This window comes from Pithys albifrons, chromosome 3 (assembly GCF_047495875.1).
Source record: "Pithys albifrons albifrons isolate INPA30051 chromosome 3, PitAlb_v1, whole genome shotgun sequence".
Lineage (NCBI taxonomy): Eukaryota > Metazoa > Chordata > Aves > Passeriformes > Thamnophilidae > Pithys > Pithys albifrons.
Window position 1 is genome coordinate 67,942,522 of NC_092460.1, and position 26,256 is coordinate 67,968,777.

Sequence of the window (26,256 nt, forward strand, 5' to 3'; positions counted from 1 at the left end):
CCCACGGCACAAACCGGGGCTGCCGCGGCCCGGCCCGGCCCGGCCCGCCATCCGCAGGGCGTGCTGTGCGTGCTGTGCCAACAGGTGCTGCTGCTGCTGCAGAGAGGCCGGGCGGGGCCGCCGGTACAAGCTCCGCAGTCGCGACCAGAGAGACCTGCTCCCGGGCAGGGCCGGGCTGGTGTGGGCTTGTCCGTGAGGAGCGATCCAGCTGCTCTCTGCACATGTGGCACTGGGATCCTGCGCAAAGACTCCGCAACGCAGCGGCGTGTGCGGGGCTTGGCGAGATCAGGCACCAGCGTGTCAGTAGGGCCAGACTGAAACCCACTTAATCGTGAACAACGTTCCGCAGCAAGTACGCTGCAGCCACTGACAGCCCGTCCTTGAAGCGCTGCTCTTACGGTACCTCAGGCCCGTCCCGTGGCTACGGCTGAGCTGCTCTCAAGGGCGTGAGCTGCACAACCCTCGAGAGACTCTCGCTTATTCCCCCAGCAGAGCCGCTGCCCGCGCACGCTGCGCTGGGGAGCGAGCGCCGGCGTGACCGGCCGCGAAACATCCCCTGGAACTGAGTGCGTGGGGGGATCACGGATGCCCGGGGGACAGCCCTACGCGGCCGGCTACCGCCCCGGGGGGAGCGCCGTGGCTCCGGATGGAGCCTCCCTGCCACGCACTCCAGGGCAACGCGAGCAGGGCCGGCGGAAGAAGGAGTCACGCACAGCTAAGCCTCCTCACATCGGCTCCACGCGGGGTACGGGGCGGGGCGGGACAGGACAGCGTCGGCCGGGCCGGGCCGGGCCGGGCCACGCGGCCCCAGCCCCCGGAACCCCGGAAACCCCGGCGGAGAGTGACGGCTGTGCCCTCCAATGGCGCTCTGTTCTCGCTAAGAGGTGGGGCTAGTGCCGGAGAGTGACGGTTGCGCTGTCCAATGGCACTCTGCTCCCGCCCATGGGCAGCGCGGGCTGCTGGGGCGGGGCCGGAAGGTGACGTCCGGCGGCGGCGCACGCGGCCGTCCCTTTCCTTTCCTGCGGGCCGCGGAGGAGGAGCGCCATGAAGGCGTCGGGCACCGTGAGTGCGGGCCGGGGCGCGGCAGGCACGGCTGGCGCTGGGGTTGCGGCCGGGGCCGGCTCGGAGGCGGCCGCAGGGAGGGTGGCGGTGGGTTGCGGCGCTCGAAGGCGGCCCGAGCTTGCCCGAGCAGCGCGGCCCGGCACGGCCCGTGAGACGGCGCGCGCCCAACATGGCGGCGGCTCCGCTCCCGGCCGGGGCGGCGCGCGGCTCCGCGGGCAGATGGACCCGCCCGGCGCGGCGGGAACTCTGTCTGTGCCCCTGGATTGGGCTGCCCCGCCGCGCTGTGCCGTCCTGAAGCCTGCGGATCTCGCGGCGGGGCACGGTCCGGCGGGCGCGGCGGTGGCATCGCGGCTCACGCTGCGGCCCGCATGTGTTTCGTGTTCCCCCAGCTGCGGGAGTACAAGGTGGTCGGGCGGTGCCTGCCCACGCCGAAATGCACGACCCCTCCTCTGTACCGCATGCGGATCTTTGCTCCGAACCACGTCGTCGCCAAGTCCCGGTTCTGGTACTTCGTCTCTCAGCTGAAGAAGATGAAAAAGTCTTCTGGAGAGATTGTGTACTGTGGCCAGGTGTGGGATTAAAAATCTAAAAACATGGGAGGTTGTTAAGGAATTCCAGCTGGTGTATGTAAAAGGAATTTATAGGATTTGCTGTTACTGGGGGTGAGATTGAAATTCTTTCATCTTGCAGTTGCTGTGAAAGTGACAAATGTTTTTTGAAAGTGATGGTATATGTCCTGTAAACTGAACAAAAACTTACTTCTCAGCACTTAAGAAGTATGAACTATGTCACTAAGTGCTGCTGTCTTGTTCTTGGACTTGCTTCATTGGGCAATATGCACTTAATACAATTTAAGAGTCAAATGGACATTCATAATCTTGGGAAAATGGATGTTTCTATGCTTATTCTCTACTTTGTTCTTGCTCCAAGAATATTTTTTAGAGCTGAAATACAGTTTTTTTCTTTCTGTGCTGAATTGCTACAGCTCTTCGCTCTGAATTACCAAGAATTAAATCCAACTATGCTGGTAAAGGGAGGGAGAGCAAAGAGTTGGTTTAGACAATAAAACTTACAACAGTGATTTCATTAGAGCTGTAAAATACTTATTCTTAAAACTGTAAAATGGTGGTAATGCACTGTCTCTAACCACTTTCATGCTCTTTCATCATTTCAGGTGTATGAGAAATCCCCTCTGCGGGTAAAGAATTTTGGTATCTGGTTGCGCTACGATTCTCGTAGTGGAACCCACAACATGTACAGGGAGTACAGAGATTTGACCACAGCTGGAGCTGTCACTCAGTGCTGTAAGTGTATGGAAATGAGGTATAAAATGGTAAGGTTGGTCTGTAAGAAGATTAAGTCTCAAACTGAACATAAAGCATGCTGACTTAATCCATGGTAAGATAACTGAAACACTGGAAAAATAAGGTAGGGGGTTGCCAAGTAATTCCATAGGTATTTATGTATGTATATGTAGTATCTTATTTGTTGCCACCCTTCTCTGACTGAAAATATTTCCAGTGCATTTTGGTGTGACTTGCTACAATTCTGGTAATGAGTTTTGCTTTAGAACCTGAGTGTATAATGGCCTTTTAGATGTTATTTGTATTTCTTGCACTATATTTGTTTTAAGATAGTTGTATATGTCTTCCCAAGTCTTATAGAGAGAGTATTTCAGGTATCATGTGGAACGTACTAGCATCTGTACTGTGGAGAGCAAGTGAAAAAAAAAACACAAGGAAAAAAATCTATAATCTGTCATTCCAAGATCTCATTGCCTTTTTTCAGGGAGAATTTCAATCTGTTTTGTGAAGTACTTGAGGGATGGACCATTTGTTTAGGTGATGCTGTTGATACTTGACTCCACAGTGTTGTAAACCCTACAGAATGCACATAAAAACCCAAAGAATATTGTTCTGAATAATGATATTCTTGTCATGTGTGCAAATATTAAATGTATCTTGTCGCCTTTCAAAAGCTGAAGTGCTTTTGAAAGTGAAATTTAAGATTCTACATTACCTTAAAATTATCCCTGTTAATTAACATACTGAATGATTGCTTAAAGGGACCAAGAACCTTATTTACCATGTTACAATGACTGATACTTCTATGTTTAAGAATACTTGTGACAGGTAAGTTTTTAATAGGTGTGTTAGGTCTTCATAGAAAGCATTATAAGCAGAATAGTATTTCAGCAGGCAAGTCATGTAGAACTAGCTGTGGGACATTGTGATTTGAAGGCAGTGATTTGCACTGCTGCAAGGAGGAATTTTCAGGTAGCCAATGTACAGATGGCTTCCTCCTGTTTTGAAAGCCTAAGGATATGGAATGAATATCAGTTTCTATCCTGGTCAGCTTCAAGAAAAGTAAAGATATTCTCAGGTCCTACCTTTCCTTGCACCTTCCTTTTGGAAGGGAAATTGTTTTTAAGTTCATGTGTCTTTTCAGTAGGAGTATTTCAGTGTTGATTCTGTATCACAGGGGGTTTTTTGGTGCAAAACCAAAATAGTCCCACATATATTATTTCTGTTTGTGTGTGTCTTCTTGAAATTGGGCAAGAATAATAAGATGGTACTTGCTTGGAGGAGTTTGGTAATGAGTTACTGGAAGAATTTAGTGCTGGTGGTTGGTTCTGTGATACTTGTGCCATCACTTTGCATCACCTGGTGGGTTTTTAACTAGAGTTGATCAGAAATTTAGAAATTTGGAGATGGCACTATGAAAGTTTCCTGCAAAGGTGGTTGTAAGGTTTTTGAGCTAAAAATGTCTTTAAGATTCATTTTCTAATGAGTGTTCCTGTTCCAGACCGTGACATGGGAGCCCGTCACCGTGCCCGTGCTCACTCTATTCAGATCATGAAAGTTGAGGAAATCGCTGCCAGCAAGTGCCGCAGACCAGCTGTCAAGCAGTTCCATGTAAGTGAACCAGCACGGCAGTGGCTGGGGGGTCCTGGTCCAGTGCTGGACTGGAAGAGGGGAGATACCTCATCTGCTACTGACTTGCTTTGTGCCAAAAACACGAAGGGAACCAAACTTGTATGCATAGGTTTATAGTTACAGTATATTATAATCAAGGCTTCGAAAGGTAGAAGTGTTTGGAAGAAAGTCACAGTAAAGTAAATATGTCTTATGGTGCAGAAAACGTGCCTCTAACAAGTATCTTTTAAAAAGTGCAAAATTAAGGTATATGTTACATCCTATGAAGTGTATCTAATTTGTGGATGCATTACTTCTCTATTTGTAACTTAGTCGTTGAATACTGCTTGGCTATCTGTTGTAATCTTTCCTATTGTTCATCTAATACCTCAACTAACATAGAAACATTTTTCTTGCAGGATTCTAAAATCAAGTTCCCTCTGCCACACAGAGTTCTGCGTCGCCAGCACAAACCACGTTTCACCACCAAGAGACCAAATACTTTCTATTAAATACAAAAACATGCAGTCAACTCCGTGTTGCAATAAAGGTCTTATTTGAACCTTTGACTCACAGTTGTCTTTTGGAAACAGTGTCCTGGCTATCTAAGAGTTCCCCCTTCCTGCTCTTTTTTTTCTGTAATCTGTTGGCAGCCTCCTATTTACAGCTATGATTGCCTTGAGCAGGTGAATATTTCACATGCTGATTTCAATTTCCAGAATATTTCATCAATAAACCAAATTGTAACAATCAACTTTTACAGATCAAAGAAGTCTGTTACTGAACAGCTGCAAAATCCTACATGCATTTTGTCTTTTCAGCACACTAAGTAAATAGTTGAATTCAGGAAGAAGGCAGCTTTTGGTGCACACAGAACTCAGACTTGTCAGCTGTACAAATGAAGACCTCAGCTTCAGTTTATCTGCTTCAGATTTTAAGCATGTAAAGCCAAAATTACTTGTAGCCTGAACTTTTCAAGGGTGTTACACACTGCTCTGAATTAACTCGAGGATGCACATAGAGGTGCCTGGAAATTAAAACTGATGAAGGGCTAGGCAGACTTATCTTCATTATTAGATGGATGAATAAAAATTAATTTTTACACCCAATCTTTGGCTACTCTGCTTGCAGTATGAAGCCACAGTAGAAGATTTGCAGGTAGTTGAGATTAATTAAAAAGGCTGTTTTGCTCCTAAAGCCGATGTTTGCATCTGGTGCCTGTTTTCAGTGTGTTTGTAGTGTTTCTTGAACAAGAGGCAGTCAGTTCTTTAAATTAGTGCATGGATCTTCCCATTGTTAAAGAACTAATGCCGTGTTTTGTCTAGATGTCAGCTTAAAAATGAGTGCCGGTGCCAATCAGAGTGCAGGGAAGTCCAGTGCAGGGAGGCACCTGTGCTGGCTGGAGGGCTGCAACTCGAACTGGAACCGTCAGGGTAAGGATGGGTGGTGGTTCTGTGCAACTGGGACCTGTCGGTGTGGCCACAGCAGCTCCCCTCACAGCCTCACGGCCCTGGGGCTCAGCTTGGTGCTTCTCATCACCTCCACAGTGATCATTCCAGGGACCTCACCTGTCCAAAACATAAACTGAAAAACGGCATTAATTTGGGTAACCCACTACCTCCCATTCGTGAGGGAGGGGGGAACTATAAACCCAAAGTAGCTGGAGGGTCCTGTGGGAGTCAGAGTGGGAATGAGGGCATCAGAAATACCTGGAGGTTTAGACCGTTTCGAATGAAAGAACGATTTAACCTGAAAACCAGCCTCAGAGGTAAGTCTAAAGCACAAAATGTAGCACGGCGGATGGAGGACAGCTCAGAGGAGGAACAGCGCCGCTGTGTCCAGCCCGAAAACATCAACGGGCAGCATGGACTGGCGGACCGCCGGCGCTCCCGGGCTCTCCGCGCGCGAACGCGGCTGGAATCCCGCTGGGCGGTGCGCTCCCATCGCTCCGCGCATGCGCGATCCCCGCCCCGCACGTGACGCGCGTCAGTACCGCCCCTTCGGTCTGTCACGTGACGAGGGGAAGCCACGCGCCCGTTCCCTCACGCGGGCGGGCGCCGGACCCGGAAGTCGCGGCCGGTGCGGAGGCGCCGGGCGGGATGGGGGAGTCGATCCCGCTGGGAGCGCCGGTGCCGGTGGAGCAGGCCGTGCTGGAGACCTTCTTCTCCCACCTGGGCATCTTCTCCTACGATAAAGCCAAGGACAACGTGGAAAAGGAGCGGGAGGCCAACAAGAGCGCGGGGTCCAGCTGGCTGGCGCTGCTGGCCGGGCTGGCGCACCTGGCGGCGGCCGAGAAGGCCTATCACAGCATGACCTTCCTGGGACAGAAGCTAGGTACCTCTCCGGGGGAGGCAGGGACCGGCCCCGCCGCCTCGAGCCCCGGCTGTCTCGCCCGTTCCGGGCCTGTCCGAGGCGCGGGCCTGCCCCGGGTTCGGCCCCGCGGGTGGGGAGCGGGCGCGAGGCCGTCCGTCAGCCCGCTGTGCACAGCGCTGGGTACCTGAGGGCTCTGCCTCGGCGGGGGGCGTGCCTGGGCATCTGCGAGGCACGTGCTGGGTCAGCAGCTGTCCCTGGGCCCAGTCGGAAATCGGCTGTGCCATTGGTGCTGCGCCTAAAGAATAAACAAGAGTGCAGGTGTCCCAGTGGCTGCTGTGCCAAGCATTGCCGCTCTTCATTGCCCGGCAGACTACCTACTTGCCTTTCCCAAGATTTAGCCAGAGGTATTCTGTGCTGAGATACTCTGGCCGAGATCGGGACAAACGTGAGCTCAGTGGGGTGGCCAAAGGGTTAAAGCTTTTTCACCTTATATCTGCATATGTGCAACTACCTGGGGCTGGAGATAGCATCCTAAAAATTGTTACCCGGGCAGACTCTGCAAGATCTCAAGAAGCTTTGGCCACAATCTTGGCTGCTTCTCACCTTCTCAGTGCACAACTAGAAAAACCCCAACCTGTCATCCTGTTACCCTCTGGGCAAGGCTGCTTATTTTTAATTTGAACTGCAGACAGGCATGGAAAATGGATCAAGGGATATGAGTCTGATGTGTAACATGGTAAAGCATCACAAAAATTTTGCTTTGGTGTTTTAAGTGGTGGCTTGGAGCTATTTTATATGAACGTCTTTACAGACAAAGCTCTGTCTATAAGGCTGACTTTAAAAAGTGCATTTGATGCTTGCAGAAAGGTTAAAATTTATAAGAAAAGGGAAGGAGTTTTGTTTGTTTATATACTTCATGAATGACTGCAATAGATGGTTCTTCATCCTGCCCATGACCTGAGGGTTATTCATGGCTTAGGAAGGGAGCTGTTTCACAGTCACAACCAATTCTCTGCCTTTCTGCCTCTAATTGCTAAGGTCACATTTGAACATTATATATATGAAACAAATCCACCCTTACAAAATTTATAAGCAGTTTCAAAGTGGAACCTAAACCTGGAATCTTTTTTTAAAAGTTCCACCAACTCAATCCCTGTGATCCTTGCTCTGCTGCAGCTGTTGAAATCCACAGTAAGGCCTTCTGTAAACAGAAAATATGAAATAAGGTCACTGCATTTGTACAGTCTTTTAGTTGTGTCAAAGTTAAATATCCTTTACTTTGACCTCCACTTCGGTCTTTTGTTTTAATTCCTCATAGTGTTGAGTGGGTAGAAAGAAGTACAGACAACTTCTTCCCCCTTCCCCTCAAGTTTTAATTGTGGATTAACCTGCACTGTGGTCTCACTGAGATAAAAGTGTGATTGTTTTCCCTTTGGATTCTGTTTTATATTAAGATTGTGTAGGGACTAGAAATGTTTGATTTGTACACACAGATGCCACATGGTTCTGGCTTAAAGGTTGCTTTGCAAATTTGAGTGCATCATGATTGAAGAGGGATTGCTGGGGGAATTCTCCTGAAAAGATCTAGAGATCAGTCACATCCTGATGACTTGATTCCTCTGAATCCCACAGATAACAGAATTTCCAGGTCATGTATCACTGTAGCAAATTTAACTGAACCCTTATTTTCTGGGAAGTCACACCATAACTGAGGGAGCTGAAGTTTTGCAGCCATCACTGGCTGCTGAGATACAAACTGGCATGAGAGTAACTTGCATGAAATTACATGAAATGCATCTGAGCATATGCTCTGTGTAATTGTTACAAAATAACATACTGAATTTTGGGGTTTGGTTGAAAGAAATACTGTGATCAAACAACATTTAGGAACTAGAGGAGCACAAGCATGGTTATGTAGAATTTTCCAGTATTGCTGTCTGTGTTTGCTGTCCTTGGATTTTGGTAATACCTCCATATTTATCTGAACAGGTGGTCAGTCATTCTTCAGCCGAAAGGACTCCATCCGAACCATCTACACATCTCTGCATAATGAGCTGAAGAAGGTGGTGGCGACGGGTCACAATGCACTAGGAGGAACAGCTCCTCACTTGGAAGAGCTGCTTTCTCACCTGTCTGAACAGCTCTGTTTTTTTGTTCAGGCTCGGATGGAAATTGCTGACTTCTATGAAAAAATGTACACGCTCAGCACCCAAAAGTTCATTAACTCTGAGGAACTGGTAAACATTTTGGAATCCATCTTAAAGAAATACAGCTCAAGGTCAGTGCTTGTTTGCTGGCAGTGTGTACTCAGGCACGTGATCTGTAATAACTGATGTTGAAGTTCAAAGCAAGCCCAAACACTTTGCTGTCCTTTGACAGCCCCTTCATGAGTGCATGAGTGAAGTCTGTGTTGGCCAGCAGCACCAGATGCATGAAGTGTCCAAAGAAGAAAAATAACAAAAGGAGAGTGTTTCTGCTCATGGTGTTCTGGGAACCTTCCTCTCTATTCCTTAATTAATACTCAGTGTATTCGTTTTCAGCAGAGAGGAAGAGTTATTTTCTTTATATATAAGGTGCAAGGCTTCTTCTGTTTTTTCTCTGGGAGGAGAAAGGAAACAATTCTTAATCCATATGGACTTCAGTAAAAGTGACATAAAAATAAGACAGGTACTCCTGTGACAGTTTTATTTTTGAGGCAAGAATGCGTGTCTGCTTAATCGTAAATGCTACGCTGTAGCTATCTGGCCTGCCCGGAAGGGTTTTATGGTGCTCTGCTCCCTTCTCTTGAGAGGTCTTGCAGCCAGTAGAAGCAGCACCTCTGAGCCTTCAGTCCCTGCCACTGTGGTGTGTTGAAGATCTAATAGTTCCTCTTACAAGTACACTAGGATGTTTCTAAATTATGCTGGGTGGGTTTTGCACATCTGACATACGTGAGTTTTGAAAGTGGTGGCAGTTTAAAAAAGAGAGAATTTTTGTATGCTTGTCAACATACTCAAGTTCTACCTCTTCATTTTGAACCAAACCAAATCTTGGCTAGTGAAGTAGTGTCTAAGAAGATGTTTGAGGAGAATATTCTTAGATCTTACTTTTTTCAGTTATGATTTTTAAAGTGTTCACCTAGTATAATTCAGTACTACTTTCTGATATTCCAGATTGAAACACTGCAGATAACTTCCTTATTTTTTTAGGAAAAACTTCAGCAAATTGCTATGTAATTTTGCAATTTGAAAATCAAAACTAGTCTAGTATGATCTTGCTAGTGATGTCTTGCAGTTCTTGGCTTGTGAACTCTTACAAGAGGTCAGGACTGTTAGTCCACTAAAAAACTGAAACTTTCGTATATTTTCCTTGGTGTGATGAACTTTAAAGAGGAAAGGGAAGTGCATTTGGGGGGTCTTTTTTGAAAAGTTGGTTTATGCTGTACACAAACCATCACCATCTGTTTTGAGCATGTGCTGAATCAATAGCACTGTTTAAAATCTGAAAACCAAAACTTGTACTATGATGAATTGTTTGGAGATTGTTGCATATGAAATGTTTCACTGTCCTGTTTAAATAAATTTTGGTGACACCTCTGTACTTCTAAAGCATTATTATATAATGTGTTTATGTAACATACATTATATAATTATATATATAATAACATCTTTTAAAAAGTGAGTAGTGGGAAAAACACTGGTCATTTTGCTTTGGTTTAATGAGCAGTCTCTAAGATGGAGACAGCCTAAGATGCAGTTAGAGCTCATTCAGTAGGTGCAGGGTGGTCCTCCCCAGTCACATAATTCATGAATCTGAAAAAAGTGGGCATAGCCATATCTTCCTTAAGTCGTTCCTTCCAGTTTCTTCATATCTCAGATCAGTTTCTGGGGGCTGTTTAGTTGATGTGTACTGGCTGGAAGGCATTTCTGCTTTACAGTCTTTTGACCCTCATAGTGAAAGGGGTCAAACAAACTCATCCTTACCGAGTTGCTTTCCTCTGTCAGTATATTCCTCTCTTGTCACTGAGGATGTGCCATTACTTCAGATAGCTGTGCTAAGGCCAGACAGGATATGTGTTTTCTAGATAAGTTCTGGCCTTGGTTTCTTTTACATGTGAAAATAGCTGTTCAGATAGTGTGGAGGAAGTATCTGCTTGCTGGTAAAGGAATCGTGGAATTAATGGATTGTTAACAAGTCATATTGTCTGGATGTGAAAAATCTTTACTGAGTAGTTTAAAGCTATTTTCTTACTGGGTTTTTTGTTACTACTTATTGCTGACTTGTACACAACCAACACAAGACATTTTCCTCTCCTTTTTTAATTTAAAATACAGATGGAGAAGTAACTTTTCCTGAAATATTTAACTGTTGGTTTGGGTGGGATCTTAGCTGAAATAATAAAAGGAGCATCAGAGGCAGGTTTCTTTAAAAGCTTAGTATAAAATGAATAAGTAACCAGAAAATGTATTTTGATGTAATTATTTTAAGTGTTGTAATTTTTTATGCAGTCAGGATTTTGTAAATATATCCATGAATGTGTGATATATGGACAGAAGTAGAAAATAAAATGTGACTTCTTCATAGTCTGCAAAACAAAACTCTACCACCCCTCCACTCTCAAGAATGATTGGGGGGGGTTCCAATTTTTTTTAAAGTTTTTAGCATTCTGGCTTATTAAAATATTATAAACCTCTGTCTGTTTTGTGTGATACTGAGCTCAGATGCTTCTGTGTTATAAAACTCAATTATATATCAGCAGATATACTTAGCACATAACTTGTTAGTTTACTCTGCAACCATGTCAAGCTTCTCAGCTGTGGCTGAGATGTGTATTTTTGGCTTAAAGCAGTTTAGCAAATCCTGCTGTGCAGTGAAATGTTAGGAAAGCCAGGAAGCAAAGTAGAAGTGGGAAGGTGTTCATCATAATGTTAATTCAGGGGACTTTAGCAGTGCTGCCTTAGTACAGGTTTTTAAATTGCTTTTAAGATTGAAGAATAACCTTCTTGCTCTGACTGCAAGTGTGTTGAAACCACTTTGTGATGGGACTGTCTAGAACAAATAATCTTGTATAATGCTTTTTCTACCCTCTCCTAAGAAGCAGCAGGGGCGGTCCCGTGGTGTACAGGAGAGCACTCTGGACTTTGAATCCCAAGGTCCTGAGTTCGAGTCTCAGTGGGGACCGTCCCCTGGCAGTTCAATGCCTCCCTGCCATCCCATCCTGTCACATCTCGGATGCTCAGCAGGGTCAGCCCCGGTTAGTATCGGGTGCTGTGACAGTCCCGAGGACTTCACTGTCACTGTCCAAGCTCGCTCGGCCGTGGCAAATGGACCATAGAACTGAAACGGTGGGGCCAGTTCTGCGCACACTGTGCCCCACCTAAAACATCCACTGTGCAGGCTGGAAGGGCACACCCACGTGGGGAGAGCCCTGCCCAAATCTTTGTTTGTGAAGTCTGGCCATACATACAATATGCAGCAATGAAATTGCTTTTCTGGTGAATATCAAAACCATTGGAGATCTTTAATGTTGACTGTTAGCAGAATATTATTTTTGATTGACTCTTGTTTGTTCAAAGAAGTGTAAATATGCTCTGGACCTCTTAGCCCTCCAGAGTGGCCAGTGCACTCTGCTCCCTGCTGCAGCAGGTCGGTCTGGTTGCTGGTGTGTGCTCTGTACACAACGTTGCTCTCACCCAGCCTGGCCTGTTTGCACAACGTGGTCCATAAGCAGGTTTATGATACTCATAGTTCTTTTTTTTTTTTCAAATAAATCTGGACTTGCATCTTAATAATAAATCCTTTCAAGGCTCAGAATCTGACTTCCAAAAAAAACTGCTTAAAAATAGTGATAAAAGGCAGTTTTCACAACCTTAAGAATTTCTGTTTTGATAAGAACTTGATGGAAAGTCAAAGAAAAAATAGTAAAGAGAGAAGGGATGAAAGGCATAAAGTTTTCATTCTTTCTTCTGGTCCACAGTAAAATGAAGTGGTGTTTGGTTTTAGCAACTATTTTCAAAATGGGTTGTATATACTGTGTCCTGAGGGGAATATTGGCATTACTGTAGCTGTGTCTGAAGATGAACTGTTAAAAGTTAGAAAAAAATCAGTGTCAATTTATTTGTCTTAAACGAATAACAAGACCCAAAATATTTTTCTGAAGTGAGGAGATAAATCTGTCTCTACTGAAATGGAAACCTCATCAAGTCATGTCTTTGAGCTGTTGGTTCTCTGTTGGAGACCTCTTTAAGAGTCCTACATGCCACTAAGGGAAGACATTTACTAGAAAGGCCATTTCTGTCCTTACTAAAGTTACATATTTCAGATTACAGTTTTTTAGTTTCAATTATGTTATTATTGATGATGTTATAAATTTACAAATATTTTGAGTAGCATGGAAAGAGAAATAGGGTGAATCTGTCTTTTTTTTCCCTGACATTTAGAAAAAATAAAGTGAGAAAGCTATATAATGGATTTTTAAAATTCCATTTCATCAGGAGTTGTTCTAAATAGCTGCATCACTCTTGTGAATAAGATATGTAGTGACACTTTTGCCTCCTAATAAAGTATTGTTTTTTTCTGGGTTTTTTTAAACATCTTTTCAGTTGAGAGCTGATCTTGACCTGAGTTTTCAGTAAGATAAATTGGTTGTTATAGTGTCTTCATTGTGATATGATGAAATCCTGCCCAATTTTTTTACAGTCATTGCTTTTAGTACACCAACATTTGAAGTTTGAGACTTAGTTAATTGGTAAATACAGTTAATTATGATTCTGTTGACTAATTTTCCATGGCAATTTTATTGTAACTTCAACCAAAAAAAAGCTTCACTTGACTTCCTCATGGCTTCCTTGTACAAACAACAGATTTATAACATAATTCCTTTGATTTAACCCAGCATCTTACTGGTATTTCGGAACGATCAAGGCATATTTTATTGCCAGAAGGGATTTTAATTTGGAACAAGATCACCTGGTTTTAAAGAGCAATGGTGTTATAGTAACTCATGGATCAAAATAAACAGTGATTGTTCTTGAACTGATGAAATATAACTCACTTACTGTGATAGAGAAATGTCTGATGGGTGCTTTGTGTCAAATGTGAAGTGCTGTTTGTTCATGAAAATAATAACTCTAATTATGTAAAAAGAACTGTTTTTTAAATTAACTGTTATTTTTTAGTTTACACTTTGCTTTGAGGTTTGATCTTCTGTCTGTCAACTGGCAAATGCTCTCTGATTATTTCACTGTTGTACAGCAGTTCTCATGTCTTGACTAAAATTATGTTTTCTAGATTTCACCATCCAATCCTCAGTCCTCTTGAAAGCAGTTTCCAGCTGGAAGTCGATGTGCTTGCACATCTCTTAAAGGCTCAGGCTCAGATCTCAGAGTGGAAGTTCCTTCCATCCCTGGTCAACTTGCACAGTGCTCACACAAAACTACAGACTTGGGGTCAGATTTTTGAGAAACAGCGAGAGACCAAGAAGCATCTGTTTGGAGGGCAGTCTCAGAAGGCTGTACAGCCGCCACATCTCTTCCTCTGGCTAATGAAGCTCAAAAACATTCTCCTTGCCAAGTTTAGCTTTTACTTTCATGAGGCCCTTAGTCGACAGACAACAGCTTCTGAAATGAAAACTCTGACTGCCAAAACAAATCCTGATTACTTTGGGAAAATTTCCAGCTTCATCCGGAAGTACGATGCCGTCAACGTTTCCTTAATTTTTGACAATCGCGGATCAGAGAGTTTCCAGGGACATGGTTATCATCATCCCCATTCATACAGGGAAGCCCCCAAAGGAGTGGATCAGTACCCTGCAGTGGTGTCTCTGCCCAGTGACAGGCCTGTCATGCACTGGCCCAATGTGATCATGATTATGACTGATAGAACCTCTGACCTCAACAGTTTGGAGAAAGTTGTTCACTTCTATGATGACAAAGTCCAAAGCACATACTTTCTGACTCGCCCTGAACCTCATTTTACCATTGTAGTTATTTTTGAGTCCAAGAAGTCAGAAAGGGACTATCATTTTATTTCTTTTCTCAATGAAATTTCACATTCCCTTAAGAACTCCAAAGCTTTTGCAAGCTTGAAGCCTGGATCCAAAGGGTGAAACACAGACTGTTTACGAGTTGTCAAGGCAATATGTCAGCCTTGAGGGAGCTGTAGCTTTCAAGAGTTACATAAATTCTCAGAGTCTAATTGAAAAAGAGCCTTTTTTTTAATGTTATATGTTCCTTTTTTTTAAGCTAACAGACACTTGAAGAAAAGTATTTTTGGGCAGTACTCAGTGGGGCAATTTAATTGTGGGTTGCTAAAGGGCCACTGTGGGATTTTTTTGGTGTGGTTTTCAATATTCAGTATGATTTATTTTTTCAGTCCACAATTTTGTTGCCTGTATTAGAAAGGAGTATATGCACTTTATCTTGTTCTGATCATTGACTGTCCTCTACAGAGTTTATTGAAAATGTGTTAAGAATGGAAGATACTATCTTTTCAGAAAACTGCATTGCCTGACAGGAATGATTTCTGGGAACCAAATGGTAATGCAAGGGAATATTAGAAAAAGTAAACCTGCAAGGATACATTTTAAATAAAAATATGAGAATCAGAAAAAGCACTATTGCTAAGTGTAATTTAGTTTTCGAAGGGTTTAAAATGATAAGTGAGGTGTCTGACACTCTCTGTTAAGCACCAGTCTCTATTCTAAATGCCCTGTGTCATAAAGCTTGGTCATTGCTCCAGAACTTGAGCTGGGCCAAGAAGAGCTGCAGCATGGAGTGGAAGGGCAGTGTTCACTGGAGTGTGTGACAGTGTGGGCCCAGGGCTAATCTTGGCTCAGACTAAGTGAAGGAGACAAGCTGAAGTTGAGCAGGTGTCCTGGAATGAACAGCTTCATGGAAAAAGCAGCAAAGCTGTTTTCAAATTGTGCTTTTGTCTGGCTAACTTAAAAGATAAACAAAAAAAGACAGTAGGAAATGCCCTTTGTGAATGATTTATTTTCTAGTTTGCTGTTCATCTCAACCTGGATTTGTTTTCAGATTTTTATATCGTTTTTTCAATCTATTCAGTTTTAAATGATAATTAAGCCAAAACAGTGGGGATTTGGATTTAAATAGATAGCCTATGCAGTATGTTTACCTCATTCTAAAATGTCTCTTTCACCACTTCTAGGCTGCAGGTTTGGAAAAAGTATGTTTTCTAATTACCCTGAAAGTGCTTTAATTTGGAAACCAGTATTTCCAAATACAATAAAAGGGTCAATTTGGCTGTACCTATAGCCTTACATTGCAGGATGCTTCTGACTGTTAGCTATGCAGTTGTGCACACACACACACACACATATATACGTAGTAAAATTAAGTCATTAGTTGACATGGTGTAGGGTGTAACAGCACATTTAATTTAAAAGGGAGTTTAGGTCATAATGCTGGTTTCTGTTAAGACTGAAATATAAAAGATACTATTGCAAATGTGTCTTTTAATGATTCCCTTTCTCTCCCACTAAAGGTTATAGTAACTTGTCTTGCCTGGCTGCAAGTGCTGATTTTTTTACCATCATAGAAGTACGTTCTGTTCTTGAAATACAAGCTTTGACTTGCCACTTTGTACCAAACAGAGCCTTCCATGCTTGGCTATAACTGTGTTAATCTGTCGTGAATGTTTGTGCTATTGTCTTTCACCTGAAGTCTTGGTCTGACTGCAGCATCAGTCTCAAAAGTTCAGTCTGCTCTTTGCCATTGGAAAATAGCAGGACTTGCAAATAACACCAGCAACTGGAGGGTGCCCGTTTGTCACAGTGTTACGCTTTGCAGCTTTAATTGCTTTTGACAGGACAAAGTTGCAATGACAATATTGAGAGAGTTTGTATGCTTCCCTCTGTGGGACAGTGACCTTGTAATAACATTGTAATTTTGACTTCCTCAGCCTGAGTAATGGAAAAGAGACTGTTGCCACAACCGATTCACAGTCTTCGGCAGTGTAATAAAGTGTTGTACAAAGTCTGTCTGCCTGTACAGTATTTCCCTGTCACACCTGTGGAAAAGTGGAGAGGAAATGGGAAAGAGACTGTGTGTGGTACAGACACCTTCTTGCTCATTTCTCAGTTGCAGGGGATGAGTTGGAAGAAGTGAAAGAGAAATCTGCTGCACCTGGGAGCAGCTTTTACTGGTTGCTGAAATGGCTAGAGGCTGTTCACAGTGGGTTTTTTGGGGAGAGGAAAAGGAGGTGACTGTTCAGCAGAGCTGGTAGCTCACTTCGTGCTCCTGCCACTGTTTGTTGTTATCTCAGGACAGGAAAGGGATACTCGGGAATGTTTCTGTGTGGGAGGAGGTGAGACTTGTTTTGCCTTTTTTCAGTGCTAAGGTGGCTTGCTGCAGTTTTCTCCACAGAATCTTGGAGGATGGCCAGTGGAGCATTTTGACTCATGAGTAAAAATTTCTGAATATTTTGGTTGATGAAGAACCAAAAGGAGCCATAACCTCATGGTGTGGGAAGGGAGGGAATGGGAGAGATGTGCAGGCAAACAGTGGAGAGAATTGAGTGCTGAAGAAACTTTTGTGTGGCTGTCTTGGTTTCAGAGTCCGAACTCTGAGGGCCTCCTTGTAAGATATCAGTCTTAAATTAATACAAAGTGGAAAGAAGAAAATTGAGACTGTAGAAGTAGCTTGGATAAAAGCAGGTGATCTTGAAGAGAAGTGGCACTAGACCCCGTATCAAGTAGTTTGGCTGAATTGAGGTGTGCTATACCAAAAACTGGGTGTGGGGTGTGAGTGTGTGTTATCAGTGAATATTTATAGATTTGTCAGACCCATGAAAACTTACGGCACAATTTCTTATTTGTTGCTTTGAGAAGTTTATGTTTTAAATTACAAATGTGGTAATGGGGAGTTTTGGTTGGGTTCAAACTGAAAGAGGGGAAATTTTGGTGAGGGTCGTGAAGCTCCGGAACAAGTTGCCCAGAGAAGTTGTGGATGCCCCATACTTGAAAGTGTCCGAGGCCAGGTTGGATGGAGGTTTGAACAACCTGGTCTAGTTCAAGGTGTCCCTGCCCATGGCAAGGAGGTTGGAACCAGATGGTCTTTAAAATCCCTTGTAATCCAAACCTTTTTATGATTCTGTATCAGTGATGTAAAACTGGCTAGATCAGTAATAAAAACCTGCATAATTGAGTGGGAGAACATATCTGTGGAGTAAGTAAAGGTGGCCAGAAACTCAGTAACCGAAGGAAGTATACTTGTTGCTAACTTCAGTACTGGAAAGATTGATCAGTTGCTTTACTGTAAGAACTGGAAAATAAACACACTTTTGCTGAGCTGGGTGATATCCTGTCTGTCATATTTTTCTCTGCACCAATGTAGCTGAGCAAGATTAAATGTACTAATGTGCTTTAAGTCTTCTATAAATTACTGTTTTAAATGCAAGATGTAAAGATATTTATGATTGTGTACTGAAAGCCATTGCTTCCAGACATATTTACACATATTTTAAACAGGTACTGATATTCGATATTCCTAGTGCCACTCAGATTGCTTAGAATAGCAGTGTGGAAGCTTATCTTGTAGCAAATTTCATGTACCTCATCACTTACTTGAGTCCTTGAGAATTTTGCAGAAAATTAAATTTTGTATCCTTTGCCTGCAGTGTGATTTTTGACAGCAAATGTATTCTAAGAACTCTTAGATGTTTTATATTTATGTGTTGTAAGCTGTTTTCTTTAATATGTGGTGTTCAAGATTTTTCTTGAATAAAACATCTCCTTTTCTCCTGCCTTTGCATGAAGACAGTGTGGGGGATGGAAACTATTAATATATTTTGTATTGTGCTGCAAAGGACCACAACATATACATAATGCACATAATATTTAGGTTTTAATGATCTAAACATAACGTAAGTTCCTGGTACCTGTCTGAATACCAACACCTACTGTTTATTTAATTCACTTAAAAAAAAAAGATCTGCACTATAACTGGAGGTAATTTTATGGCACTCAATTATTGCTCTGGTCTGTTGTCTTGGTTTGAGATAAGCAACTGCCAACCCCCCCAAGCACAGAGAGAAAAGCCTCCCTCCTAACACCAGGGAAAGGGAGGAAAAGAGAGGGGAAAGAAAAAAAAACCACTTCAAACTGCATTTATACTAAATCTACATATATTTTTCACAGAAAGAAAGAGACAATTAGAAGAGAGTACAAATACACACTCACACAAATCTGCAACAACAAGTTCCCCACCTCAACTTCTTAACGAACACACAAATTCTACTGTCCTAACTACACATTACTTAAGAAGAAGCTTATTCCCCAGGGAGACAAACCCAAGCAGAAAGGAGAGACCCAGAACAACACATTTTACTTTCCTGAGGTACCCTGTGAGCCAGTGGTGGGCCTGGTCCTCTCCATCCCCCCTGGGACAGCATCGTGAGTCCTCCCAAGAGGAGGGCTGAGAAGTGACTGCCTTAACCACTCCCACACTGGTTCCTCCTTCCCTGGAGATGATGTCATAATGTGGTATGGAATACAAAATTACTGGCTACAAGAGGTCAGCTGTCAGCTCAGCCCAGCTCAAGTCAGCTGACAGCTTCGGCCCAGTCCAAACTCCAGAGCCCAAATCTAGGCCCACCTAGGTGAACCCATAACATTCTCCACCCCTTATTCCATACCATATTATGTCACTCATATCTTAGGTTCTCATGCTTAAACACTCTTTATTTTTCCAGGGCTGTTTCCCACCCCTCCATAATGTGGCTAAGAGTCCATTAGGATGGGGTAGATATTTCTGATGGGAACAAAGCAGGTCAACTCAGGTTATCTTATCTGATGGTTCATGTCTTTCAGTAGGGTTACCATCCTCTCTTTAGGAGTCTCTAGTTTCCCACTGGGGTTAAAATAGTGTTCACAGTCAGATCCACCCCTTGGCCTCATCCACCTACAGGTGGTCTGAGGCATCATAAGCCCATCGAGCCAGGAACAACGCTCCCCCAGCCAGTCCAGGGTGTGATGTTCTTCATCGGCTCGGCTCTTGGGCACATCAACACTCACACGACGGGTTTTCAAAGATTCAACTCAAATGGCAGTGTCCCACCACACATCAACAGCTTACGCAGGCTTCTCTTCATGTCTTTTTCCTCGGTCACACAGAAGTACTACAGTTCACCATGTGAGCCATCCCCCTTAGCAGCAGTCCTAACAGCTTTGGCAGCCTCAGAAGCAGCCCCGACAGCAGCACAAGCAAGCAACAGAGGCAGGAGCAGCCCTGGCGGCCTGCCAGCCCTGGCTTGCTTGCAGCCCTGGCTCGGCTCGCGGCCTCTCACGGCTCGCGGCCTCTCACAGCTCGTGGCCTCTCATGGCTCACAGCCTCTCACGGCTCACAGCCTCTCACGGCTCACGGCCTCTCATGGCTTGCAGCCTCTCACGGCTCACAGCCTCTCACGGCTCACAGCCTCTCACGGCTCGCAGCCTCCCCCGGCTCGCTCGCAGCCCTGGCGGCAGCCCCGCCAGTGACAGCTCTGGCTCCTGCGGGTCGCTCAGCACTGCGGGCGCTGGTTCCGGGCGCCGCATCTGTAGGATTCTCTGCAGGGGGTTCCGCAGCTCCTCTTTTCCTTGTTCACTCTGGTCTCACAATGGCAAACACGCTTCACAACTGTGGATAACCTTAGGAACAGTGTTCACGGTTAAATCCACCCCTCGACTTTATCCACCTACAGGTGGCCTGAGGCACCATGGGCCCATCGAGCCAGGAACACCTCCTCCCCATGCCAGTCCAGGTGAGATGCTCCTCATCAGCTCCTGGGCACATCAGCATTCACATGATGAGTCCTCAGGGATTCAACTCAAACAGCCGTGTCTTGCCACACACGAACAGCTTACATGGGCCTCTCTTTTCTGCAGTGGCTGCATTCACAGCAGGCGCCAGTCGAGCTGTTTGAACTCACAAAGACAGTGAAACAGTGAAAACGAGCATTCAACAGTAAGGGAGAGTTGTTTACATTTTCTGTTCTGGATGTACCTAAACAAGGCAGTTATCACTCTTATGTTTCTACAACAATCCTCCCGGGAAGCCTGCCAAGATTCTGGGACACCCGCCAAGGTCCTCTGTTGCTCCCGGGTTTCGGCACCATTAACTGTCTGAGTTTGAGATAAGCAACTGCCAACCCCCCAAGCACAGAGAGAAAAGCCTCCCTCCTAACACCAGGGAAAGGGAGGAAAAGAGAGGGGAGAGGAAAAAAACACTTCAAACTGCATTTATACTAAATCTACATATATTTTTCACAGAAAGAAAGAGACAATTAGAAGAGAGTACAAATATACACTTACACAAGTCTGCAACAACAAGTTCCCCACCTCAACTTCTTAACGAACACACAAATTCTACTGTCCTAACTACACATTACTTAAGAAGAAGCTTATTCCCCAGGGAGACAAACCCAAGCAGAAAGGAGAGACCCAGAACAACACATTTTACTTTCCTGAGGTACCCTGTGAGCCAGTGGTGGGCCTGGTCCTCTCCATCCCCCCTGGGACAGCATCGTGCGTCCCCCCAAGAGGAGGGCTGAGAAGCGACTGCCTTAACCACTCCCACACTGGTTCCTACTTTCCTGGAGATGATGTCATAATGTGGTATGGAATACAAAATTACTGGCTACAAGAGGTCAACTGTCAGCTCAGCCCAGCTCAAGTCAGCTGACAGCTTCGGCCCAGTCCAAACTCCAGAGCCCAAATCTAGGCCCACCTAGGTGAACCCATAACATCTGTTCTTCATATACAAGCCTTTTGAAGCACTTGTGATCATTCTAGTGGTAGTTCTTTTTTTAATACCATTTGTCTGAGGATTCCTTATGTACATGCCATGTCAATCTGCTGCTGCCTCTTACCACACTGGGTCCCAACCTTATAACAAAGCTTTGCTTAAGAAAGTCAGCAATGTGGTATACTTCATTCCTCGAGTCCCCAGGTTTTTTGGCCCAGTACCTACAACCCCTCCTCTTGCAGTAAGCAGAGCATCACACAGAGTGGCTGATGCTGGGCTTGTGGTTAAGCTCTGTAGTTGCTTCCAGAAGTGCTGGCACTAAGCTTAGTTGGCTGTAAGGTTTGGTGTTTGTGTCCTGTATTCTCCATAAATCCTGTTTTCAGGCTCTCAAAGGTATAAGCCATGCAAAGGAGACAAGTCACTACAAGATGGGCTGGAGCGAGTGACAGCGCTGGGACAGACAGGCAGGGAGAAAATGAATGCAGAGGGACTGCATTGCAGATGGCTTCTGAGCAGGTTCTCATTGGCCCCTCTGTGTTGCTCGCCTAATTTCACAGGAATCTATAAATTTTATGTTCTGAAAAAGCTATGCTAGACCTGGCCTGCAGTTGCAGCTTCTTGTTTTATATGACTGCTTTAAAAAAGCCTGTACTGTTTCCAGGATAGCAGTGTTCAGTTTTTAAGTACCAACAATCTTGGCAAAATGGCTGGGTTTGGGCAGATGATTAAGACAAGTTTTGTGGTATCCTGTTGTTAGATGAGATCTGCTGCTACAAAGCTGTGAGCTAACATGTGGAGCTTCAGAGCAGTGCAATGTTGTGCTTTATTTGTGCAGCTCACTGCTGATAAAATATTTAGTGGCACTGAACTTTTGGCTCTGTGGGGTATGCATCATTTGCTCCAAAGGGTACTGAGAGGTTTTTTAGTGTGTGCAAGTTGGATCCCTCAGATCAGACCCATAAGGAGCCAGCATCACCATAAGCCTCTATTGGGATGCACAACCCGGAACCAAGAATTGTGGGAAGAGTGATGTGATCCTCAGCAAAATGAAGGCCAATGAGAGATGCTTAAGGAGACTGGAGGTGTCTAATTCCCAGCCTTTGATTTGGCATCATCTAGTTCTCTCTGGGAACACAAGCACAGGAAATTTTCTCCTGTAGTACAGAATAGCCTGGTGGTCTCTTAAGCATTTACTTAGGAAACTGTTATGCCCAAGTTCAGCATTGTCTTTGCCCAGAGTCAACCTCTCACTCTTCTCTGTGGTTATGTGGATGTTCAGCAGAGCCTCCAAGTATTTCCCCTGCTTTCTCAGGTGAGAGCAAACTTCCTCTCCCTGGCCCTGGATCATTCTCTTGGTAAATGGGGGATTGAGAGTTAAATTGCCTGAAGAGGAGAAACTTGTCTGCTTTCCAAGTGGGTGCAGTCACCACTGTGTCAACAGTGAAGGGTAGCAAAAGGACCACCTTCCTTTTGGCAGGATCGGGGGTAGTGACTGAAGCCTGGGGTTACACATCCTCCCCCAGTGCACTTGGGTCTGATTCTTCAGGGACTGGGAGCGATGCTTCACCAAGAACTGCCTGTGGCTGCTTGAGACCTCCATACCACCTAGAGGTAAAACTCCAGGAGTATATAAGATTTAAAGAGTGAAAACTGGGGTTATGATACCATGCCTCTTATGTGGAGTGTCTACACTGGGCTTGTAGTGGGAGAGCTGAGGCTGATTTTGCCTTCAGCAATACAGCTGGCTTGTGCCCCCACTCTGAAAGATGCCAGGTCTTGTCAGGGGGATGGGGTGAGGGCTTGGGAGCACTAACAGGTTTAGCCTTTTAATCTGATGATGCAAATCTGTTAAATTATTTTAAAAAGTTGGTGGATTAATTCCCATTCTAGGTGTAGAGCTTGCCTCTGAGTGAAGTGCCTGGAGCTCTGCTGAAGGCAAGATGTATAAGCCGCATAAAAGCTCTTTCCCTTTTCCTCATGCATCCCCATCCAGAGAGAGAGAAAGAGCAAATTACTTTTAACTGTTACTGGATAATAGCTTTTGGGGGAAAACCTGATCCTCATTTATCGTTATAGAAGTAAGGAATTACTGCAGTGAATCAAGTCTCCACCCCATCCTCCTAAGCAATTTATCTATGATTTTGCCTGCAAATTCAGTACGGTTGGGTGTAGCTGATGAGCCATCTTCACAATGAAGTTACACACTGCACTCAGGCTGGCTCTGCTTGGAGGACTCCAAAATTTTGTGCACTGAGTTTTCCCAGCACTGCTGTTGCCTCAAACTGGCTGACCTGCTGACTGTACCTTGCAGCAAGAAAAGCAGGAGGCAAATTTCTGAGGTTGTGCATTACTCATTCTCTTTCAAGTGTAAAAATAGATGGGTATAAATCTCAGTCCGGCCTAGTGGGATCTGTGGCACTATCTAATTTTTCTTGCTAACCCTGTAGAGTGAAATGATATGCCAGATCCTTAGACATGAGGCTCTGGGTCTACATATGATGTGGATGCCTCAGGCTCATCTGTACTTAGGAATGATTTGTTAAAACAATGGCTGCTCAGTTAGGAATGGTTTGTTCCAGTTGTTTCTGATGGAAACTATAAGGGAATGGTAAAAATATCCCACAACCACCTTATTGTTGAGTTTATGATACAACCAAGAAAGAGGTGCAAGTCCAGACACAGAATAGTCACAAGGTCTTGCTGTATCTACCTTTAAAGCTGTCAACCAAAATATCTTCAGGGGGCTGATCAGATGTTAATATATTGAACACGTAAGACTGTGCTTCAGAGTGTCATTTGCTCACCAAGCACTGAGGGACTCATCTACCTGGATGGTTATTCTGCAACTGTGCATTATTTTATGCTTTTTGTGGTAGCATTTTCTTAAGCACTTATTTTTAAAGAACAACTGCCACTAGAGGGTGGTATTAATACAAAAAGGAAAAAAATAATTTGAATCTCTTTCCAGAATAAAATAATTTGTACTCTCCTGCACATTTATAAACATGGGATAGATTTTACTGCTCTAGTCAGATTTAAGTCTTGTTGGCTTTTTTCCCCATAGAGTGATTTATGTAGTTCTGTTTCAGCTGTAAACAGCAATAGCAGGTATCTCATTTCATACCGTAATGTATATCTGAATACTAAAATGGTGTTGTTTTATCTTCTTTGCAAAAAACTTTTTTATTGAATTGCAAGAAAAAAGCTGTAGCAGTGCTTTTATGATTCTTTTTCTCTTGAAAACTACCCATTCACTTAAAATAGAATTTCATTTTAGAAAAGATGGAGTGGTTTTTTTCTTCCTTTCTTTTTTCTTCCTAAACAGTGGGAGAACTAAAAATATTTTGTTTACTAAGGCAGTGCAGTATGACCTGTTAAAGGCCATGTAGGGAGCATCAGGCTAGGGTTTAAGCCTAATGCAAAGTAATAGGATTTTTATAGTCTAATGTGGGCAGAGCTTCTGTGGTATATAACTATATATATATATATACACATATGGTATAACAGTGTGTGGATATATATATGTATGGAATATGGTAAAACCATATATGTATGTATATGGTATCACCATATATGTGTGACATATTGTTATACTGTGCCAGCCAAAGTATGGTTATGCCACGCCAAACCCTAAACACTGTAGGCCAAGGTGCAGGGATGGGGCAGTGCAAGGGCTGGGTGGCTCAGACCCTGGGGCTGAAGTTGTGCTGCTTTGGATCATCACAGAATCATAGGAAGGCTGGAAGGGCCTTTAAAGATCATCTAATTCCAGCCCCCTGCCATGGGCAGAGACATCTTCCACCTTTCACAAGCCCCACAAGATGCTGCTGAATGTGTTTGGGAACGAGGGCTGGGGGCAGGTGCTTGTGGCACTCCACTACTTCCTTTTGGCATGGATATGAGGAGTTTTGCCAGTGCTGCAGCCTGCATCAACCCCAAGGAGAACCTGCAGGAGGCAGAGGAGAGGTGTGAGAAATGGAGGTAAAGTGGAAGGGTCACAAGGGTTAAAGGAGGAGCAGCCAACAGGGACCTTGTCTTCTTCCACCTGTCCTGCAAGAGTAGAACAAGGTGATTTCATGGCACTTTCAACATGATTTATACACACAGGGTGTACTTGCAGCATTTGGTGGGGCCATGGGCTCGCTGTGCCAGGAAGTCAGTCGGGGACGGTGCCCCAAGACCACACCAAGCTGCTCCAAACCTGTTGCGTCCTTTTGTGATGGCAGCCAAGCTTGTGCTTCTCCTCTGCCCTCAGGCTGGGTAAAACCCCAGCAATAATTGTATTTATTTTTGTTCTTTCATGTTAGAAGCTAGCTGGATGAAAGACATTGTCTAAGTGCAAACTTTGGGTTTTAATGTGATCTGAAAAGCATTACTGTGTGTTTCCCTGCTGCTGTTTTCCATCACTGCACATGCTCACTATGCTGCAAGGGAGGCAGCATCCTGGCCTGAGCTGGGGTGTTAAAACGATGATTACATGGGTTTTGGTGGTGCACAGTAAACGCATTCTTGCACCATGATGATGTTGAAATCATGGCTCTTCAGGGGACAGGACAGTGCCTTTGAACTGATATTGTGTCTGTGCGAGTAGGATGCAAATGCACCATGTAAAGCCACCCCGTGGTGTGCTGAATTAATAGAACAGATTTTCAATGACTCATTGGGAAGATGAAATTTTCTACTTGCATTTAATCTTAGCCTGATAAATCACTCAGGGATTAAAAACCCTAAAACCAACAGTAAAATGCATTAAATTAGCGCTCTGATGATGAGACAGACTTGGGATGAGAGCTGGGAATGGTGGGGAGCTTGGCTGACAGTGTGTAGCTGGGGGAACATGGAAGGTGGGATTAAACTGCAAAGACAGGTTGGGGTGGGAGCAGCTGCAGGGCAGAGTCCAGTGCCCTGGTGTCTCCTCCTCATTTGCTTGTTGGCCACTGTGTGTATGGCTAAAAACTAATGATGTTCAGTCAGTTACTATAGCAATAGTATGGCATGAGTTGTCATGGTGATGGAGCAGAATTTTTCGTCACATTCCTGCAGGAGAGTGATGGATGCCTTTTGGGGGGCTCTGAACTGGACCATTCATTCACCTTGTATCTTTTTCCTTGGTAGAAACACTCGAATCTGCTGCAGTCAGTGAACATGTCCCCCCAGTACCATCACCTGGTTTTCCATGTCCTGATGCTAAATTTTTCTTTCACATTTATAAAGTTAAGAACACCCTGATCAGCCATAAATTGCTA

At 44.4% G+C, this 26,256-nt stretch overlaps 2 protein-coding genes and 1 non-coding gene across 4 annotated transcripts; all 3 read left to right on the forward strand.

The window, feature by feature from the left end:
* Window positions 1-952: 952 nt before the first annotated feature.
* Window positions 953-4,539, forward strand: RPL18A (ribosomal protein L18a). Its single transcript, XM_071552306.1, has 5 exons — window positions 953-1,062; window positions 1,452-1,631; window positions 2,237-2,366; window positions 3,868-3,977; window positions 4,397-4,539. Exons 1-5 carry the CDS (start codon window positions 1,045-1,047, stop codon window positions 4,487-4,489), a joined length of 531 nt encoding a protein of 176 aa, XP_071408407.1. The 5' UTR covers window positions 953-1,044; the 3' UTR covers window positions 4,490-4,539.
* LOC139670773 (small nucleolar RNA SNORA68) lies at window positions 2,949-3,080 on the forward strand. Its single transcript, XR_011697548.1, has one exon. It is a non-coding gene; the product is annotated as a small nucleolar RNA SNORA68 (small nucleolar RNA).
* A 1,458-nt stretch (window positions 4,540-5,997) lies between the features above and the next one.
* On the forward strand, window positions 5,998-17,899 carry KICS2 (KICSTOR subunit 2). 2 transcript variants are annotated; one of them, XM_071552308.1, is made up of 4 exons: window positions 5,998-6,311; window positions 8,280-8,353; window positions 8,432-8,568; window positions 13,560-17,899. In XM_071552308.1, the coding sequence occupies exons 1-4, from the start codon at window positions 6,077-6,079 to the stop codon at window positions 14,374-14,376; spliced, it is 1,263 nt and encodes a 420-aa protein (XP_071408409.1). In that variant the 5' UTR covers window positions 5,998-6,076; the 3' UTR covers window positions 14,377-17,899. The 2 variants fall into 2 exon arrangements, with proteins under 2 accessions (XP_071408409.1, XP_071408408.1); XM_071552307.1 differs by having other exon boundaries at window positions 8,280-8,568.
* Window positions 17,900-26,256: the final 8,357 nt, after the last annotated feature.